This window comes from Triticum dicoccoides, chromosome 7B (assembly GCF_002162155.2).
Source record: "Triticum dicoccoides isolate Atlit2015 ecotype Zavitan chromosome 7B, WEW_v2.0, whole genome shotgun sequence".
NCBI classification, from domain to species: Eukaryota; Viridiplantae; Streptophyta; class Magnoliopsida; order Poales; family Poaceae; genus Triticum; species Triticum dicoccoides.
This window is the reverse complement of record NC_041393.1, coordinates 537,456,806-537,469,166: the sequence shown is the minus strand read 5'-3', so window position 1 is coordinate 537,469,166 and position 12,361 is coordinate 537,456,806. Positions and strand designations below refer to the sequence as shown.

The 12,361-nt window shown below is 47.0% G+C and overlaps 1 protein-coding gene across 1 annotated transcript; it reads right to left on the bottom strand.

Annotated features, from left to right (window-relative positions):
* Positions 1-542: 542 nt before the first annotated feature.
* LOC119339083 lies at positions 543-10,333 on the bottom strand. Its single transcript, XM_037611253.1, has 7 exons — positions 9,566-10,333; positions 7,189-7,341; positions 2,819-2,902; positions 2,598-2,726; positions 2,194-2,373; positions 1,038-1,154; positions 543-965 (listed from the first exon to the last, which is right to left on the bottom strand). The coding sequence occupies exons 1-7, from the start codon at positions 10,331-10,333 to the stop codon at positions 801-803; spliced, it is 1,596 nt and encodes a 531-aa protein (XP_037467150.1). The 3' UTR covers positions 543-800.
* Between the last annotated feature and the right edge of the window lie 2,028 nt (positions 10,334-12,361).

Here is a 12,361-nt window from a genome sequence, read left to right as displayed (position 1 = left end):
AGGAGCAAAACGTTTGCACAATTTACCAATTTCAACAAAATATATGATTGAGCAACTCACATTCAACTACAAGATGATTTGGTCAAGCATATGTAGTCTCACCTAGGCAACCAATAGATATATCACTCTTTTCTTTCAAATGTATTTGTGACTAATTAAATTTCATTTGGTCTGTAAATTATGGCATTTTATTTGGTTGTAGAACTATGATATTTGTATTCGGTTGAATTATGTGAACTTTCAGCAATGTTTTTGGTATGTATGCAAAAGGTGCAAAAATATAGCCACATGGCAGCCACATGAAAGAAACTACTTTGGCGCACTGGGCGACCACCCAAACATGGACAGGGCGGACGCCACCCGAAACGCCGACCCAAACAGACAAAATCCACGTCCGTGTCCGTTTGCATCGGCTCGTTCGAGTTGCCAAACATTGCACCGTCAGGCCAGGCCCGCCCCATGTCTAAGATCCAAGCCAAGGAGGAAAGTGCGACACTGGTGATGGTGATAGTTACTAGTGGCGCATATCTTGTAGGGCCCACCACTCCTGTGCTTTTTTCTTGCCATTATATTTAGTAAACAAAATCTAGTGCCCCCACCACATAACTCTGTAAACACACACAGAAAACTCAAATACGTACGTACTCGGAGTTTTCAGTTTTTGAATTTAAAGTGAACATAAATGAAGAGAAGATGAAACTTGGCAATGATGTCATGATACACCTCATGGACAGGGTCAATGTACATACATGTAGTAGTGCCCGGATGAACACCACACCGACAAGATGGCATCCCAATCACTAGCTGGGCATGGTTCCTCTCAATCTGTTAGCGATGTGGAGGAGGTGATCTATGTTAGTTTGCGGGTAGTGCTGCAGCAGCTGGATATTGGCGGTGAAATCTCCAACCAGGAGCCGCTTCCGGACAAGGATGAGCATAGCACAGCATATCCTCAGCAAGGTGTCCTGTACAAGAACATACGAGGCATTAGAAAGACCACGCATCTTGCTTGGAGGTTTATTCACGAGGCCACATACCGGAGAACCTTCGGGATCGCCCAACATGGCATCCCAGATGTGAATACACACATTGAAGCTGAACTCCATTGTCAACAGTAATGTAATCCATCTAAATGCATAGTATTGCGGGTACACCTGTAATTTCAACATTCAATTGTTGATAACAAATTATATCAAAAATGAAGATGGTGACATACTAGAGAAAAGTTATAGCCAATTCAAGTTAACACTTAAACAACAAAGGAATAGTAGATCTTTATATTTCAAAGAAAAAAATCTATGTCCCCGCGATAATATGTCCATATGGAGGCCTGTGCAGCTTAAGATTATTAGCTCATTTTCAAGCCTAGCATTAGCTCATCTTCTTATTTTTTGTTGAAACAGTCATACTACGCACATCTAGACCACGCAACAACAGTAGATCTTATGCTTCATGAACTTCTGGTGTGCTATTCACACCACCACACCTCTATGAACTCAAAAAGCTCCTAAACCAGCATAAAATGTCCATATATAAACACCAGTGCAGTTTCAAATTATTAACTTATCTTGTATTAGTTATTATTATTAATGCTTTTCATAGTTTCAACCATTGACTGAATTATAATTATGATTAGCTTTGTTTGTGATGCTGTTTTTGTTTCAATGGGAGTAAGTCATAGAATATATGTGTATTCGTCTGTTTGCTAAATACCATAACAATCTCTTTGTTTTTGTTAAGTTTTAGACTCAAGATTAAAACTATCATTAATTTTCTAAAAGGCAGGTTCTATAGGACGGCGATTCGACCTGTGATATTGCATGGCGCAGAATGTTGGCCAACTAAAAGGCAACATGTCCAACGGTTAGGTGTAGCAGAGATGTGTACTCTATGTACATTTCTTCTTAATGCAATGATACGCAGCTCACCTGCGTATTCAAGAAAAAAATGGGAATACTTGTAGTGTTTTACTGAGAACAAGTCGCGGAACACAAAACATGGATAAAGATATGGTGCACAGTGAAACATCTAGATTTAACTACTGATGTAAAAATTAGAGCATAACATGACAGATGTTTCCCCGGTGCAGCTGCAGGTGCGCTTCATCAGCATTATACACTTGATTTTCCAGACAGTATATAAATCAGTGTTGTATTACTTGCCAACATAAATCTAATATTAAATATGACCTACCTTTGTAATGACCTCCATATGACGCCATAGCTCTTCGTCATGTTTCTTTAAGAGTTGAGATAACTTTGAAAGTGTAGCCCGAATACCCACCCGGCTGTTGTCAAGATGTTTACAATAGTTGTTTTTAAAGCCACTAATCAATTCAACAAAGCAAAAGAAAGTGTCTGCTTCAGCTGAAGTCTGCAATTCCAATAGAGGGATAATCAAGTTAATGAACAGTATTAGAAGGCGAAAGCACTGATCAAATAGAACAATTGTGAAGCACCATACGACGCAGATTTTCTTAACCCAGATTGAGAAAAATGTTCTACGTAACTCTTCATCATTGCCACTGCTGTAGAAACCGAAGACACAAAGGATGGTTGCTTTACAGCTTTAGCCTGGGTGTGGAAGAAGAACATTACCGAGTTACTTGTGTCAAGGTCGTTCTTCAATACGTAAAATAGAGGTGCCAAAACTTCATTCAACCCTTGCACATATCTTACACTAGGGTATAATCTTGAAAATATAATGAGAATACGCCTTAGTGATTCCTGAAAGGGATATAAATGGAAAGCTTAAGTGATACACTAATATTTCTACAGCAGATAACAGTTGGAACATCTTAAGAGCTGGGTGAGAAAACCTGGTTAGACTTGGCAGAAAAAAACGACTTGTCTGGATGTGTTCGCTTCACATCTCGGTCTATCTGCTCCAGGATCTCTGATTCCTGGATAACAAGTATATTCTCAGACGAACTGTTCAATTATAAGACAAAACCATATTTTGTAAGTGGTGTTTAGGTGGAACATGACCTGTACACTGGATTTGAAATGCAAGAGCAGCTAAATAAACTCAAGGGGAATATGAACATGTGTGCATCAGAAGAACCAAACTTTTGAATCCACTGTCAACGAGGCAAAAAAGAGCATTCCCTATATGGTAGTCCTATGTGGCATCTACATGGCAGATTGAGTCAAGTGGGGTCAACATAAGTCCACGAAACTAGTCATGGAAACAAGTCAAATGGAGAGGAAGGTAAAAAAGACAAAGTCAAGAGGGAGGCCCACTAAGAAAGAAGCCTGCAATGGGCAGGGATGAGAGAGCTTGTCCCCCATGGACTATGAACCACCCACCATCCCTAGTCCACCATGGACTAGCAGACGAACATATACCTCTACTGCCCTTACAGTCCAATCTCCCCTAGGGGGGCCGACATGGTCATTTCTCAAGACTCCTGGTCATAGCCCATATAAGAGCTGAGTAGACATGTGCCATCATTCACTCTCACTTGAATCAACTCAAGGGGAGAGACACAGATGAGGACATCCCAAATTATGTACTTAATGCTGCACAATCAACTCAGCTAGGACAAATTACAAGAGCAGCAATTGCAAGGGCTCGGGCTAAACAAATACAAGATGGGTCAAATACAATAAATAAATACAAGATGGGCCAAATACAATCACATGTGAATCTGATCCTACTTGAGTCACCACCTATCTTCCAGAGAACTGGTTACGACCTAACGCATCCACACACTGTACTATCATATTCGAGGATTGTGATGAAATCAAGGCCAAGAAGATGACGAGTACCAAGATTAATGCTGAGGAGCTCTCTCTTGAGGAAGACGGTAAAACTGGGTAACACAAAGAAGCTCCATCTTGTCATGGCCGAAGAGCTCATTCTTGAGGGAAGGCACTGTCATGCGTGATAATAATGATAATACGCCCCTAACAAATGTCGATTGTTCATCTGGTTGGCACACAAGGATCGCGTTTACACGAATGAACGTCGCTTCCAAAGATCTATAGCTACTACTGACGCATGTCCTCTTTGCAGGCAATGTGAGAGTATTGATCACCTGCTCTTCACCTGTCGGCGGCTTCGACCACTTTGGGATCAGCTAACAAGCCTTCAAGATGAAAGACCTAGCAGCCTTCTTCACATCTGGCAGATTTCCGATCATGACAAAGTTCGCTCCACTGTGATCATGGCTTTACTCTGGAACATCTGGAAGAGACGCAACGCCAAGGTTTTCCGGGACGACAATCAAGGGATTCAGTGCATCGCCCAGGCCACGGCCGACGACCTGGTTCTCTTGTCCAATAGATGTTCCAATATTCAGAGACAAAACCTGTTGTGTGACTGGGCCTCCATGTTGTTTCATCTCGCCGCGAGATTGTAACCCTAAACCACCACCTTTTTTCGTTTTTCTTGCTTCCCAAACTCTCAACTCCCCTTGTAACTAAGTGCTACTCTTTGTAACTGGTTGATGCTGTGATAATATATGTTCAGGCCGGCGCAAGCCCGCCGTTGACGCGTCAAAAAAATTAACAATGATAATAGTCGTTTCAGGACTAAATCTGAAGTGGCTTCTGCAATGGGCTTGGCTCAATTCATGCGGTTGCGAAGAGACTATAAATAGGAGGCAGCCTCTTTTTCTTTACTAGGCTTGATTGGAGAAGAAACTAGTAGAGCTTTGCTCCTATTTTAGGGTTTTAGCTTATAAGCCATTCATAGGATTGGGTGATCCCCACCACCATACTTGTTGCGTTTGCTTGGTTTTGTAAAATCAAAAGGCGTCACTTCAAGTGTAAATCAAGATGTCCATCAAGTGTTCCATTGGCTGAGTTCATTGTCAAAGGCTGTCACAATTCGTGGGTTGTTAAAACTTGGTTCATTAGGCAAAGCAAGTTATCCTTTCCTAGAAGATCAGGCCAAATCCGATAGCCTCTAGCATCAAGCACTCCCCCTTGTCAAGACGTATTTGTATTAAGATCTGCTTACTAGTACTACAAGCCTTTTGTACTATATATTTGCCCTTTGGTGTGCAACACACATAAGTTGCTCCTTTAACATGGCATCATGAGCCCAAGTTTCCCCTGGTGTCGCAACTCACGCTCCAGTCGATTATTTTTCTGTCTCTACCTCACTCCATCAATTAGATCAATTCTCCCCATCAGTGATCGGTCTCGTCTTCCTTCTTGGCCGGCTTTTTTTCCGATCTTGTCTCATCTCTATCAATTCCATCTTTCCGCTCAAAGCTGACGTTCGCTGGCCGCCTTGTTTCTTTTCAGATTGAAGCTCACGTCAATCTCTACATCAATTTCTCCCATTCGTTGTCGTTGTTCCTCATGATAGCTGCCTCTTCCGAGTCTGGAACCAAGGACGCCGGATCGACATGGATCAGTCTTTTCCAGATTGAAAGCTCCACCTTCCCGACCAAGGATGTCTGCCTCTGCGTGGTCGCGGGCCGGCTCTATAAAGCCCTTCTCCTTACCCGATCGGATCACTTCCTGCCTCCCAAGAATGGATCGTGCCAATGCAACGACACATCCACAACTTCCTCATTATTGACGCCAACCTCCCTGTACTCGACGCCTCCATATCGTTCTCCCCAAGCATCGTTATCCTCACCCTCGCTTACATAGGATTGGGTGCACCCGTCCCGCACGGTCTCGTTAACCTCGAGAGCGCACGTCTTGCACGCCCCCAAGCTCAACGCGCCTGCCGACTCTCCGTCTCCTCAGTCGTCACTACTTCCCGAGCCAGCATAGAGTGCCTCCTAATCAGCCCAAAAGTGAGGCGGAAGAAAGGTGGGGATCATCAATGCACGGATCGTCTCAAGAAGGTGACGATGCTTGCGCTCAACAACAATATTTTGAGTGTGAGCACCAGGACAAGAGAAGTGAGCAAAGGAGCCCTGCTCAGCAAGGAATCTGTGTGGCAACCAAGAGGGATACTCACAGCAGAATCAGCGTGGTGGGCAGAAGACCAAAATCAATCGGGAGGACCAGGAGCACAGGTTAGTTGCACATGCGGGAGATGCAAAAAACCTAGAGCTCTAGGAATATGCAATCTGTATTCCCAAGGGGGTATAGGCCAATATATATACACATACAGGTGCAGGAGATATGCAGAAAGCCACTTATACACGGGAAAAATATAAAGGCTACAGGGCACTATATTATAACCAATAGTAGTGTTCACTTGCTATTTCACATGCATATTTATCTATGTTACTTTGTTATCTTGCGTACATTGGCTTGTTGATTTGGCCACATGTAGGTGACGATCTGTCTTCAAATAAGTGAGAAGAGCATGAGTTCGTGAGCTAGATCCTAGCTCTGCCAGTTCCTTGTGGAGTGGAGCCGCAGAGAGATCATGCCACATTTAATTTGATATCTGTTGCCAACTATTAAACCATATTGCCATTATGGTAATGTTGTACAAATCATGCCATAAAGATCATGTAAACTAGCATTTCTATTTATGGTTTATGAATATGATGCCAAGATTCGTGATAACCCTGGGCTAGTGTGAGTTACACAGAGGGCATACGGTCATTATGATCGAGGACATCACACCATAACATCTACTTTCTATCGTCCTGCAAGAAAAAATTTCAAGGGCACATGAGAAAATCACTTGTGCTTAACACGCAACTCTATTTCTAGAGGTCACACGCGCCATGGGACTTTAATACACAACCCCCAAACTAACTGAAATTGCACCCAATATGGAAGAACAATAAGATCAAGTTCGTGAAAAATCATGATGATACGCTAGCATGTATCTTGGTAAACGTCTAGAGACTACAAGGCATGCATCACTCACCATATGAGTCGCTAACAACATTTTCAATTCCACAGTCATGGCAGGAAATCACCAAAAGTTCTTATTGGTCCAATCAAGTGGACCTTGAGCATGACAAGCATAATTTCTACTGGAATTTGCCACATCAGCTAAAGATTCTTACGAGAATAAACAAACTCACAAATGCAAACATCGATAAAACTTGAAGAGAACAGGAAACAAATCTCATATGTAACATGCTGTTGATATTTCAGCTACATCAGCACAATCCGTGACCTAAACAGACTTTTAGGTGTATCACGAGACTAGCTGGTTACCACTGGTTTTCCAAACCAAGCATATTAACTCTAGTTTTTGCTTACGTAGCATAAGACCACAACTCTCACATAATAAGCTAATGATAATATGTAGTACCTGGAAGTATTGGTTCCACAAGCTAGATTTACCAAAGCTCAAAGGATGCTCTTCATTAGTTACTTCTGACCTTGGGAGCAAGCCATTCCTTTCACCAGTTAATTCTTTCTTTCTTGACAGCTTTGATTCCTCGATTCTACGTAATTTTTCTGACTGCACGAAAAGACACCATTAGCACTTCCATATATAACATATTTAAGTGTCTAAATCACTCACTATGACACTTATATATACTCTAAATAGAACTTTCCGGAACAACAAACAATATTAAAGGTGTGTTCGGTAGTTCTCAGGCTCCGCGCAGAGCTGGCTTCGCAGTTTGTAGGAGGGTCATAGTACATAAACGGGGAGCGGCAATTTACAGGATCTGCAGAATTTTCGTGGAGTCAACTGTAACTATCAAAATCTGCCACCCCACAAAACGTACAGAAATTGGAATATCTGGGACACATTATTTCTGATACTGGTGTGGCCACTGATCCAGAAAAGACTACGGCTATGGTGGATTGGCCAGTACCCACAAATGTTACTGAGTTGAGGGTGCTTTTAGGTCTGACAGGATATTACAGGAAATTTGTGAAGAGTTATGGAATGATTGTTAAGCCCTTAACTCAGTTACTGAAGAAACAAGCCTTTGTGTGGTCAGACGGTGCTCAACAAGCTTTTGACACTTTGAAACAAGCAATGTCAACTACTCCAGTTCTGGGTTTACCTGATTTTGATAAACCTTTCTCTATAGAAACAGATGCTTGTGCTACTAGGGTGGGTGCTGTTTTGCTGCAACGAGGTCATCCTGTAGCTTATTATACAAGGCCTTGGGGGTGAAAATCAGCATTTGTCCATCTATGAGAAAGAATTCTTGGCTATCATGATGGCAGTAGAAAAATGGAGATCATATCTACAAAGAGGCCCTTTTATCATAAAAACGGATCACCAAAGTTTATGTCAACTGGGTGCTCACTTCTGATCTTCAGAGAAAAGCAATGAAAAAATTGGTGGGACTGCAGTTCTCTTTTCAGTACAAGAAAGGGAGTGAGAATACAGTGGCTGATGCTCTGTCTAGGGTAGGGCACTTATTGGCTGTGACTACTACTTCTCAGAGTCAAGTGACAAATTCTTATGCAGCGGACCCTCAGGCTCAACAATTGTTACAACAACTGGCCCTATCAGATGTCAATGCAAATGGTTTTTCTCTACACCAGGGAATCATTAAGCAAGCTGATAGAATTTGGATTGGGGCCAACTCAGCTCTAAAACCCAAACTTATTTCTGCTTTTCATGCAAGTGCTGTGGGAGGGCAATCAGGCATTCAAGTAACTTACCAAAGAGTGCAGAAACTGTTTGTCTGGTCAGGGATGAAACAAGATGTTACTGAGTTTGTACAGCAGTGTGAGATTTGTCAGAAAGCTAAACATGAACATTGCAAGTCTCCAGGGTTGCTTAATCCATTACCAATACCAGAGTCCTTGGCAACATATCACAATGGATTTTATTGAACGCCTGCCCAAATCTAATGGGTATACAGTCATACTGGTGGTGGTGGACAGATATACTGGTAGGAGCTGGGACCCTACCGGGTCTAGGGCGTAGATTGTAGGGGAAGGAGGGGGTGGACGTGGCGAAGCTCGCGGTCGCCGGCGGCAAGGCGCCGGCGTGCGCGAGAGGGAGAGGCGGCGGCTGCGCAAGAGGCGGCTAGGGTTAGGTCTCCCGGCTCCCTAAGGGAAGCCGAGCAAATAATGATTGCTTCTTGCTTGATTAGATTGATACATCTCCCCTCCTTATATAGAGGGGTTTACTTGACTCCTAAGCACACGACCCTAATAACAATAAGATAATTGGGCTAAGCCCCTAATAACGATAAGATAACTTGGGCCACAACCCACTGGGCTAAGCCCCTAATATGTTGGTCATAACACTTCTCCCCGCCCGCACAAACAGCTCGTCCTCGAGCTGTAAGGTGGGGAAGCGCTTGCTGAACTCCTCGAGGTGATCAACCAGCGTCAAACACCTTCGCAACAGCTGGGGCGGCCAGGTCGGCGGCGACGGCGTCCTCCTCAATGTAGTCTGCAGCCTCCAGGTAGAAGAGCCGCGGGCAGACGTGGCCGGGCGTGTAGGGCTCGTCGCAGTTGAAGCACAACCCTTGGCGGCGACGCTCGAGTAGCTCGGCCGAGGTGAGCCGGCGGAACGAGCGCGTTGTGGTCGCGGCGAGGGGTACCGCGGAAGCCTGAGCAGGCCGACCCTGCGCGGGAACCTCCGGCCAGGGTAGCGGCCCAGCGGCCCGGGACAGTGATGCCTGTTGGATGGCCACCGTGCGGCGCTCGAACGCGCGGGTGTAGTACATGGCCGTCTGGAGATCCTGGGGTCCCCGAAGCTCCACGTCCACGCGGATGTGATCCGGAAGTCCACCGACGAAGAGGTCGGCCCGCTGCTGCGCCGTCACACCCGACGCGTGGCATGCCAGGGCCTGGAAACGGTCGGCGAAGTCCTGAACCGTGGAGGTGAAGGGAAGGCGGCCTAGCTCTGCTAGGCGGCTCCCACGGATCGGTGGCCCAAAACGAAGGAGGCAGAGCTCACGGAAGCGCTCCCAAGGGGGCATGCTGCCCTCGTCCTGCTCGAGAGCGTAGTACCAAGTCTGTGCCGCGTCGCGGAGGTGGTAGGAGGCGATCCAGGTACGCTCCGAGGCGAGGGTGCGTTGCCCGTGAAAGAACTGCTCGCACTGGTTGAGCCAGTTGAGGGGGTCCTTCGTGCCGTCATAGGTGGCAAAGTCCAGTTTGGCAAACCGCGGCGGTGTCTGAGTCGGAGCGTCGTGGCCGACTGGCTCGGAGGTGCGAAGCAGCGAGGAGTGGAGCGCCCGATCAGCATGACCGTAGCCCGAGAAGTGCCCCGCCGAGCCGGAGGGGTCGCCAAACTGAAGAGTGGGCGCTGGCGGTTCTCCTGCCGACGTGTAGACGGGTGGCGGTGATGATCCAATCAGCCAGGCCGGTATGGGGGACGGCGGCGGTGGGAAGCGCACGTGCTGGATCGGGACGCCGGTCTGTGTGGGTGACCCGGGCCCTGTGCTGGGCGGTGGCGGGGCCGGCCGCTGCGGCGCGGACCCGGGTGGTGTGGTCAGTGCAGCGAGGGTCGGGGCCGGCCATATGGCCATGGAGGCACGACAGCGGCCGTCGATGGGCCCGACAGCTGGAGTTGCGGCTGCCCGGACCCGGGAGGCGTCGGGGGCGCGGCGATCACCGGGGCCGGCCACTATGGCCAGTGGGGGGCGACGGCGGGCGGCGGCTGACCGGGTTAGTGGTGGTGTAGAGGCCCGACCGGCGCGGTGGTGGCCGCGTACCAGGGCAGCGCGGCCGGACCGGTCACGGAGGTTGGCGGCAGGGGCGGCGGCTACCCGTAAGGCCCGGCGAGGTAGAGGTGGATGCGCTGGACGACGGTGACGAGGTCATTAAGGATGCCGGTGATCTCCGCCGGGGAGTAGACGGCGGCCTGCGGCGTGGGGAGGGGCGGAGACTGGCCAGCGGAGGCCCCCATTGTGGGTTCGAGTGGCGCAGTGGAGAGCGAAAGCAGCGGCGCGATGGCGAGGGCGGTGGTGGTGGACAGCGGCGGGGTGGGAGGTGGAGCAGACATGATCAGACCCAAGCTACCTGATACCAAATTGGTAGGAGCTGGGACCCTACCGGGTCTATGGTGTAGGTTGTAGGGGAAGGAGGGGGCTGGACGTGGCGAAGCTCGCGGTCGCCGGCGGCAAGGCGCCGTCGTGCGCGAGAGGGAGAGGCGGCGGCTGCGCACGAGGCGGCTAGGGTTAGGTCTCCCGGCTCCCTAAGGGAAGCCGAGCAAATATTCATTGCTTCTTGCTTGATTAGATTGATACATCTCCCCTCCTTATATAAAGGGGTTTACTTGACTCCTAAGCAAACGACCCTAATACGATAAGATAATTGGGCTAAGCCCCTAATAACGATAAGATAACTTGGACCACAACCCACTGGGCTAAGCCCGTAATATGCCGGTCATAACATATACTAAATACAGTCACTTCATTCCTTCAAAACATCCATTCTCTGCTCCATTTGTGGCTAAAGCTTTCTTAGAAATAGTGATCATGTTACATGGGCCACCTTCTTCTATTGTGTCAGACAGGGACAAGATATTCACCAGTAATTTTTGGGAAGATTTGTTCATATTGTGGGACAATAAGTTGAAAATGAGCACGGCCTATCACCCTCAAACTGATGGACAAAGTGAAAGGGTTAATCAATGTGTGAAGATGTATTTGAGGCGTTCTGTACATGACAATCCTCACAAGTGGTGTTCCTGGCTGCCACTAGCTGAATTCTGGTATAACACCAACTATCATTCCTCATTGGGATGTTCTCCTTTCAAGGCTTTCTATGGGTACAATTCCAACTATGGTTTCTTCTCATATGTGCTCCAGTCTGACAATGTGGATGTTGAACAGTGGTTGCGAGAACATCAGTCTCATTCAGCTCAAAGCTCATCTCTTGAAAGGTCAAGCCAAGATTAAAGCTTATGCAGAGCAACACAGATCTAAAAGATCTTTTGAAGTGGGCGATGAGGTATACTTGAAACTTCAGCCGTATGCTCAACACTGCGTAGTGAATAGACCTTGTGCTAAGTTGCCATACAAATATTATGGGCCATTTCAAGTGTTGGAGCATATAGGACCAGCTGCTTATAAACTGCAACTGCCCACAGAGGCTCAGATCCATCCAGTTTTCCATGTTTCTCAACTAAAAGAACACAAGCCAGACCACACTCCAGTATTCTCTCAGTTACCTGCAACTGTGGATTGTCAAGCACCTAGGTGGTGCCAGAAGTGATCATGGAACGCAAAAGGTGAAGAAACACAACAAGGTACTAGTGCAAGTGTTGTTCAAATGGTCAGGCATAGCTGAAGAGGCCGCCACTTGGGAGGACTATGATGTGTTGAAGAACAAGTTTCCAGATGCGCCAGCATGGGGACATGCTGCAGCTCAAGGGGGAGGCATTGTCAGCACTGCTGCACCGGTGCTGACGGCCACGCCAAGCACATCAGGAGAGGGCGAATCACAGGAGCAGAAAGGCGCGTAGTTCAATTGGAGAATTCGTTAGTGAGCCGGTAGTACGGGCCGCAGTCCAGTGGGTGGGTTAGGAGGTTTATATCTGTTCGCATGGACAG

What these genes read in the sequence shown, in the direction of transcription:
- LOC119339083 (XM_037611253.1), bottom strand. Translation starts at nt 10,333, where the DNA reads ATGGCCATATGGCCGGCCCCGACCCTCGCTGCACTGACCACACCACCC. An exon ending in ATATGGAGGTCATTACAAAG is followed by an intron (nt 1,155 to 2,193) that starts GTAGGTCATATT and finishes TTGAAATTACAG; the next exon opens with GTGTACCCGCAATACTATGC. An exon ending in GCGATCCCGAAGGTTCTCCG is followed by an intron (nt 966 to 1,037) that starts GTATGTGGCCTC and finishes GTTCTTGTACAG; the next exon opens with GACACCTTGCTGAGGATATG.